We start from the raw sequence: 9,231 nt of genomic DNA on the forward strand, positions 1-9,231 counted from the left end.
ACGTACCCATTGGGTGTGGAGAAATTCTGAAACTCAGGCGACTTAACTATAAAGTCATGGTAAACAACACACCTACATGGAAACCTTCGCAAACAGTTGTGTTTACATTTGATGGACAAGTTTTGCCTAAACGTGTATTTATGTGTTACAACTCTATGCCCGTTAATTTATATATATATCCGACTATTCAATGTTTTAATTGCTGCCGCTTTGGGCACACTAAGGTCCAATGCAGATCAAAGCCTAGGTGTTACAAGTGTGGTCAGGGCCACACTGGAAATACTTGTAATGTGGAGGAAGACCACGGTTCTTGCTGCTCATGCTCTGGGCTGCACTTTGCTTCAAGCAAAAAGTGCCCAGAGTATGTGAGACAAACCAACATTAAACTATCAATGGCAGAGAATAGCCTGTCCTATGTTGAAGCATCAAAACTACATCCCCCCATATCTAAGTCATTTGCAGATATAGTATCCTCTATCCCAAATAAATCTCTTCCTGGTGGAAATACAGTTTTGCCTGGTTCACCACCTCCACGTACACTATCTTACAAAAAAACTTTTTTTACTAAACCTAGAACCCCTCCTCAACAAAGTAAAGGTTACGATCATGTTGCACATGAGTCTCTTGTAAGAGACTATAATATGCCACAGCCATCTAATGGTTGTGCATATCCATCATCCTCTAATGTAAACTCACAGACAATAGCAGAGCTAATTACTACATTAATCAAATTACTTTCACAACCCAATTTATCTATACCGTCCCACGCTGCTAATTTAATTCATACCTACACTCATATTAATAATGACCAACATGGACAGGCTAGTTCAATGGAACTGCCGCAGTATAATTAACAAAAAACATGAAATTATACATATTATAAATACTTTTAATCCTTTTATTTTTTCTCTATCTGAAACCTGGTTAAAGCCAGATCATGTATTTAAAATCCCTGGTTATTTATGCTTAAGAGAAGACAGGGCTGATGGGTATGGTGGTGTATGCCTGCTCATCAGAAACTCTAGCACCTTTTCTTCCTTCCCTCTTCCTTCACATAGTGACAGCTTTTCTATTATTGCAGCTATTGTTGATGATATCTGTTTTGTCTCTATCTATGTCCCTCACCCCTCCTTGCAAATTTTCAATGAAATTAAAAACTTAATTTCAGTGCTTCCTCAGCCTTTCATGATTCTGGGTGATTTTAACTCTCATCACACATCTTGGGGTAGCTCGGTTTCTAATAGTTATGGGTATGCATTATTGGATATCTTAGACATGTATAACCTGTGCATTTTAAACTCGGGTTCTCCTACTCGCCTCACAAAACCTGGTGAAGCAATTAGTGCCATTGACCTGTCCATTTGTACTCCCAATTTAGCATCTTCTCTATCTTGGTCTACTTTGTGTTCATCTTACAATAGTGATCATTATCCAATAATTATTTCATTTCCCTGTAAAAAAAATAGTAACATGTTTATTCATAACTCTCGCCTCAAACACAAAATCATTGACTCTAAATGGAGTCAATACACTTTATTAATAGAAGAGAAAATTAATACTTGCTCAGAAATTAATGTCACAGATAGTAATTATTTCAAAACTGTTTTATTAGAATCAGCTGATAATGTTTTTCCAAAGAAAAAGCCGCGTAGTAATAAGTTGCCATCTCCACCATGGTGGGATGAAGAGTGTACCACAAGTATTAAAAAACGCAAGGCAGCTGAGCATAATTATCGCAATGATATGTCTATGGAAAACTACGAGACCTTAATGACTGTGATGAAAGAAGTTAAAAAGCTATTTAAAAAAAAGAAATCTGAGGGGTGGAGGAAATATTGTAGCACCTTATCACCTGGAACACATTCAACTGTCATTTGGCGAAATATCAAAAGATTTAGGTCAGCTGTCAATTCTTCTAACACGTCGTTACTTCCTATAGAGTTAGCTGATCAATTCCTTGATCGCTTGGCTCCTCCTTCTGCTCCACTTAGAGATTTTATCCACTCTTCTAAACAAAATAACTCTGATGCCGCCCCTTCCTCTCTAAATCTACCTTTCACGTTAGTGGAATTAAAAGGTGTATTAAATTGCGTTAGTGACAGTGCACCTGGGGAAGATGGGATCCCATATTCATTTCTGTCTCACCTTGGTGAAAATGGATTAAATTTCTTTTTAAATTTAATAAATAAAGTTCTATTGACAAATGACATACCGCCATCTTGGCGAAGTCAAATAGTGCTGCCATTTTTAAAACCGTCTAAGGTACGATCTGATATTAAATCATATCGTCCGATTGTCTTGTCATCGGTGATAACAAAAGTTGTTGAACATTTAATTAAAAATCGGCTTGAATGGTATATAGAAAATAACGAATATCTGTCCTCAACTCAGTTTGGATTTCGAAAAGGTAAAAGTGTATGTGACAATTTAGGCATATTAGTTACGGACATTCGTAATGCTTTCACAGATAAAAAGTCAGTAGTCGCTGCTTTCTTGGATATTAATTCGGCTTATGATAACGTTTTGTTACATATTCTTAAAAGTAAATTAAATAAATTAAAGGTTCCTTATTTTTTAACTAATTTCATTGTAAATCTTCTTTCGGAGAGGAAAATTATTTTAGATGTTGGCGGCCCTTATATGCCTAGTAGGCTGGTATGGAGGGGCTTGCCACAAGGGTCTGTTCTGAGCCCTTTATTGTACAATATTTATACATATGACCTAGAAGATTCAATTGGAGATTCAGTTAGTTTATTACAATATGCCGATGACTTAGTTATTTATGCCTCTGATATGTGTGTAAGTATTGCTGAACAACATGTTTCCTCCTCTTTATCTTTGCTAAAATCCTGGATGGATGCAAATGGCCTAGATCTGTCTCCCTCAAAAAGTTCCGTTGTACTTTTCACTAAATCCCGTTCGCCTCCCTCACCTACTATAACATATGATCGTCATATATTACCAGTTTATAATCAAGTAAAGTTCTTAGGAGTTATACTTGATTCTAAACTAACAGGTCAACCACACTGCGAATTTGTAGTTGGTAAATGTGAGCGACACTTGAACATGCTGAGATGTCTCAGTGGAGTTTGGTGGGGTGCTCACCCAGCCACATTGAGGTTGGTGTATAATGCTGTTATTAGAAGTGTACTGGATTTTGGGACCTTTTTCTTAGATCCAGGTAATGTAGCTGGCTTTAGAAAACTAGACCTCATACAGTCTAGGGCTTTAAGGATTGTTTCTGGTGCCATGAAATCAAGCCCGGTTAATGCTTTGCAAATAGAATGTTGTGACCCTCCATTAAACTTAAGACGTCAATATCTGTCAGATAGATTCATTTTTAGAATTGTCCAGTTCCATCATCCCCTCATCTCCAAACTGGAGTCTCTTTCTCTAAAATTACCCTCTTCACATAAACCTATACCTTGTCTATTAAAAAGCTTCCTGAAATTCAAACAATTACAAGCCCCAACTCATTCCTTTAATGTACTTCCTCTATTTAGCTCTTCTTATGATTCTCTTCTTCTTTCTCCAGAGATTTGCTTTTCTCTTGGCATTGAAAAATCTGATTTTAATGCCAATGCAATTTTTAATTGCAATGTCAATAGCAAATGGCCTAACTGGCATCAAATGTACACAGATTCATCTAAACACTCCAATGGGTGTGTTGGTGTTGGAGTGTTTCACAAACAATACAACATAGTTCAGAAAATTAAATTACCTCCGGAATCATCGGTCTTTACCGGTGAATGTTTTGGACTACTTAAAGCTCTTGAATACGTGTTGTGTTTCAAACTCAAAAAAACCGTTATATTTACCGATTCCTTAAGTGCTTTACAGAGCTTAGCAAAATTTTCACTAAAACTTAACCCATTTTTTCATGTAATATTTGAATGTAAGAGAAAGCTGTTGCACTGCCAATTACACAACTATTTAGTTTCATTCTGTTGGATACCTAGTCACTGTGGTATCTCTGGAAATGTAAAAGCTGACAGTTTGGCTAACAGTGCTACTGAGACCGGTGACGTACACCCGTACAAGAATTTTGGCCATGATCTTGCTGCTTTGCCCGGCATATATCTCCACAAATCGTGGAATATGTGTTGGGAAGAGAAAGGCCGGATTAAGGGTCGTTTCTTGTATGCTATACAGTCTTCCGTTCCCAGGAAGCCATGGTTTGCCAAATTGTCGCTTGGTAAAACCACCACTTCAACTATAATCCGTATGCGTCTGGGACATAACAGCCTTCCAGTTCATTTGCACAAACTTGGTATCGTAACTAGTACCGCCTGTGAGTGTGGCGAGAGCTATTCTGACCTGAATCATGTTTTCTTTTCTTGTCCTAAATATGACCATTCTTCCTTATACACTTCTTTAGTATCTCTCTCTGTTCCCCTTCCTACCAATATTTCTTTACTTCTTCGAGATTTAAATCCCCTTGTATATAGTATTATAAGTATATTTATTGTAAATAATAACATTAAACTATAATTTTGATTAATTTTTCCCCTTATGTAACTATTCTGATTTTGTTGTAAATTTAATGCGTTTTCAATCATCTATGTTATGTCGCGATTAGTTTCCTTCGTTTTTTATTATTCATAAACTGTAAATAATTAAAACAGCGACTTATAAAAATCTTATACCTACTTGACACTGGCTAATGCACAAACCGTGCCAGAGCCATAAAGGAAAAAAAAAAAAAAAAAAAAAAAAGGAAATGTGAGATTTTTATTTGGCATAATTTCACTTTACATATTGACAGTGTATTCCATTGCAAAGTTTTCATATTAATAAATGTTTAATATTTTTTGGTCTAGTGTTCTTATTCAAAAAGAAGTTTAAAAAATGGCGACTGTATTTGATAGTCCATTTATTCGACAACGTTTACATCGCCTACGGCACCGTGATTTCGAATTAGATGAAGATCAAAGATTTGGGCGATGTGATTGTACCAGCTATTCCTACTTCGTTCTTTCCATGGTTTTATTTTCAGTAGGTACAGTTATTACTGTGCTTGCTCTTGGTGTGGCTGACGGATATATTTTGAATAATTTAGGACATATGTGGCTCGTCGGACCTATATTCATATGTTCAGGTATGATGGTTGCTGTAAAAAGCATGCTATATCTACGGAGAAAAAGTGTTATTCAAATGCTCCTTCATCAGCGTGCGATTATCAGGGTGAGCCAATTTAAACATATTATATTGTACTTTAAAAAGCAGTATTATTTAATTCCATCATAGACTACACTTACATTTCTAATTAACTTTACAGAAAATACCACAATTTCTCTCTGTTCAAATAGTGGTAACCTTAACCTGAAATTTTTATCTAATGTAAATATTGCCAGTAAGTTTTGTTTACACATTTAAAAATACTACTCTGTTCTAAGCTTCATTATTGTATGAACAATTAACAAAACATTAACAATTAATTTATACTTTTTAGGACATGGCAAGTATTCAAGCAGAATATAGTGGTCAAATTCCTAGAACAGCATCCAGTGCAACCTTGCCACCATCATATGATGCACTCATTGCAAATGCTGCAACAAGCAAACCTCAACCATCAAGTTCTGACCCGCCTCCACCCACCTATGATGAAGCTATATACTTGATAGGTGAAGAAAAATTTAATATTGATAACAATATTGATGCTAAAGACGAAACCAGTAACCAAACAAATGCTACAGAAGATATTAAGCCTTAAATTTAGATGTATAGCATGGTCACTAGCTATTTAAAAATTTACTTAATTTTTTGTACTTATGTTCTATAACATAGTCAACTTTATCATAGTATTCTTATAGTGCCTAAAAATTACCTTGTTAGCACAGTTGTTAGTTAGGATTTACATATTATTATGGAAATGTTAAAATTTTCATGACTAACTTTTATCATGAATGGTTTGTCCGTAGTTGTGCCTAATATGTATAAATAAGCTGTTATATTATAAGTACTAACTAATGGAGTCTCTTGACAAAGCTTTACATAAGTATTTATAAATACTTATAGCTGAAGCAATATTTATTAAGAAATTTGAATCCTTTGTAGACATTGGCTTAATATTATCTGTGATTGAATGTCTTAAACTTGTAAGGTCAAATCTCCTGTGATAAGAAATTTCAATTGGGCTTGTAACTTGTAGGAAAATTTTAAATCAGATTATTATAGTTTAAAGCAGTCACCATCACAAATGTATTAAAAGTGATTTATGCAGTACATTAACATTTAAATATACTTATTGAAATCAAGAAACAAATTTAGTTGCAAGCCCAATTCACTTAAGATATGCCTCATGTGTCAGTGATGTCATAAAATATTTGTTCCCAATGATGAAGTGGACTTAATGTAGCATATTTGAGTATACAAAGTTATTGCTACAAAAGATTTAATTGTTATCTATAGTCATGACATCATCTGATTTTTTCAAAAACTGATAGTTGAATAATGTGCTGTAATCCTATTTAAAAAAATGTATTGACAAGAATTACTTTACAATTGAAATCATAAGAAAATATTGTTTTAATTTAGTTTAAACATATAAATTCATCATTTTTGTATTGTAATAGTTGTTGCGGGTTACAAGGTAACAATTTACTGTTTTTAATGCATTTCTTTGTTGTGTCATATGTCTTTTTGAAGACTATGCCATTTATTTTTCTGTAAACTTTTCTCTATTTATTTATCTACTGAAATATTGATATGGATTAGCAAAAAATATGTATTTAGTATTGGTTGATAGGAAGTTCAATTTCAACTTAAAATGTTGTGAAGACTGAAGCATATACCATTTACATTGTTGGAAATTTATATCAAACATTTTTTAAAACTAATGTTGTATTTGTATATAGAATAATGTTGATCTGAATGATGTACTTTCATAAAAAAGAAAAAAATACATCTATATTTATAACACTTATTTTATTTAATAAAATGCTTTGTACTTGGTAATAAGCCCTTGTAACAGCCCTCATCTTGTTATATGTTACATCCTACAAAACGAATTTGTTTTGACTACCAGATGTGATTTTATTACTAAACTGGGTAATCAAAAACCTTTCTCATGTCATGGCAAGGCAATCTAGCACAGGGACATATTAAAACTAATAGAACTATATGTTGTTGTGTATTATCTAGATGCTGGGTTTCTATTCCATAGTGAGAAATGTTAATTATGAAAACTCTTGGATTCATAATATAAGCATATTTTGCAGGTGAATAAAAAAAAGTTGTATTTTGTAATAATCATGTTAATCTACCATAATATTTACTTCTAAAACAAACTTTATGTACTTGTGGCCATTGTACTACAAATACATCTACAAAGAACTGCAATATATTTCCAGTTAGTGATAATGTTCTAACACGACAAACACTTTCTACAAAAACAATTCTACAGTCTATTAAAAACAGGCATCTCATTATAAATGCAACTATACAGATGGGAACACATGTACCAGGGCCATTACAAAATATAAGATTTGGATTGAACTTATATATTAATGGAATTGTTACATAGATTGCATAAAGAGTACTAAAAACTGAAGACTTAAACGACTGATTCACATTTCTACTTCGTGGAATTTTACTTAATTTATAATTGTTGTCATTATTTTCAAATTTAATTATTTTTGTTTCACTGGTGTTATCAGTATCTGCCATAATGTAGAGACGAGGTCTATATATCTGCATATCCATTTGCGATATTAGCTTTAGAAGCTCACTTGTATGCCCACCAGATCCAACGCAAAATATTGTTCGTAGAGATTGTTTTGCATCATTAAATCCACATGATTCAGTATAAATCAAATAAATTAAGTATAGTCCTCTCGCAAATGTAAAAACAACAGGTACAACTATTGATACTTGTACTAAAGTAAGTATCAAATTCATCATAACCAAATTAAATCCGTTTTAATTATGTGAATATGTGATAAATGATAATTTTAATAAAAATTACTACCACTGTATTCTGTAACTTACAAATTAACTTACAAAAAAAGTATTTATTTACATCGTAAGTCGTAAGTGTTTATAGTCTACTCTTTGTTTTATGGTATATACTTTACCTCTATTAAATCTGTGGCATATGCAGAGTAAATCACATCTTTGTTATCTACAGTCCTGCCGGCTATAGAAACTGAAAGTAAACGAAAATAAAGATGGCAGAAACGACTTGAAAATCCCTAAATTTCGTCAAAGCGCACGCCTTTTTATTTGCCAATACGAACAGGGTTATAATATTCTTAAAAAAATATTTCTTGCCACTACGATAAAGCTAAACTATCTAGATTTGACTAAATATTTTTTTGCTCTCAGCGAATCGGCACTACGTTTAAAATCTACTTATGTATAATACACATATATATTTTTTGCCGGCTTCGGGACGTGACACCGTGGTCCGTTCGGTGGTGGATGCACAGGCTGCCCTTCGTATTCTGGACGGAGTGCAAAACTGCGCTAAAACCCTAAAAACTTTTAACGGGTTCCATCTCGGGGCAAACGGAAGAATTTACCGAAGGCAACCCCTTCCACGCTCATAGTGGACTTTACCAATATTAGGATTTAGGGGGCTCAAATCTAACCTCAACGCGGTTCAATTACACATTGAAACTGCGAAGCCGGCCTAATTTTTCCTTAATGAGACTCAGATATCCTCCCCGGCTGATACTTCCTACCTCTTCTAAGTCGCTTGTCATTTGCCCCATGTTCTATAAAAAAGAAAATTACTCACACAAAATTCAAATATATTATCTTTGAGCATAGTTTTTAAGATATGTGTAGGTTTGATGGTTCTAAATACTCTAGAAATTATATTATTTTATAATGAATCCCTAACATACACTTGTTGGTAGAACCGGACAAGAAGATCAATTTAGTTTAACATTAGATCAGAGATCTCTAATCACCCTTATATTTAGTTTTAATTGATAAATACAGTGAAATATAAGTCGTTTACGAGTTTACTCCAATTTAACCCATATTATAAACTAATATTATTAAAGAGGGAACTTTTTGTATTTTGTATCTATCTCTGCGTAATGGACTATATTTATTCCAAATTATTTAATGAATGAAATCCCCAGCCCCGTGAAATCGGGACAGGCCGTTAGTATATTTTGTGTATGTCAACTTCGCTTTCTATTACATTCACTTATAATCAGGTCCATATTATAGTCGTGGTTTTTTGTTTCTTAAACTATTCATGACTGTAATCGAACGAAC

The 9,231-nt window shown here is 33.6% G+C and overlaps 2 protein-coding genes across 2 annotated transcripts; one reads left to right on the forward strand and one right to left on the reverse strand.

Moving 5' to 3' along the window:
• The first annotated feature begins 4,719 nt into the window (after positions 1–4,719).
• On the forward strand, positions 4,720–6,919 carry LOC125051122. The gene is made up of 2 exons (XM_047651284.1): positions 4,720–5,184; positions 5,453–6,919. Exons 1-2 carry the CDS (start codon positions 4,849–4,851, stop codon positions 5,711–5,713), a joined length of 597 nt encoding a protein of 198 aa, XP_047507240.1. The 5' UTR covers positions 4,720–4,848; the 3' UTR covers positions 5,714–6,919.
• A 319-nt stretch (positions 6,920–7,238) lies between these two features.
• Positions 7,239–8,038, reverse strand: LOC125051121 (UDP-N-acetylglucosamine transferase subunit ALG14 homolog). Its single transcript, XM_047651283.1, has one exon. It carries the CDS (start codon positions 7,900–7,902, stop codon positions 7,252–7,254), a length of 651 nt encoding a protein of 216 aa, XP_047507239.1. The 5' UTR covers positions 7,903–8,038; the 3' UTR covers positions 7,239–7,251.
• Between the last annotated feature and the right edge of the window lie 1,193 nt (positions 8,039–9,231).

Source organism: Pieris napi, chromosome 7 (assembly GCF_905475465.1).
Source record: "Pieris napi chromosome 7, ilPieNapi1.2, whole genome shotgun sequence".
Taxonomy (NCBI): Eukaryota; Metazoa; Arthropoda; class Insecta; order Lepidoptera; family Pieridae; genus Pieris; species Pieris napi.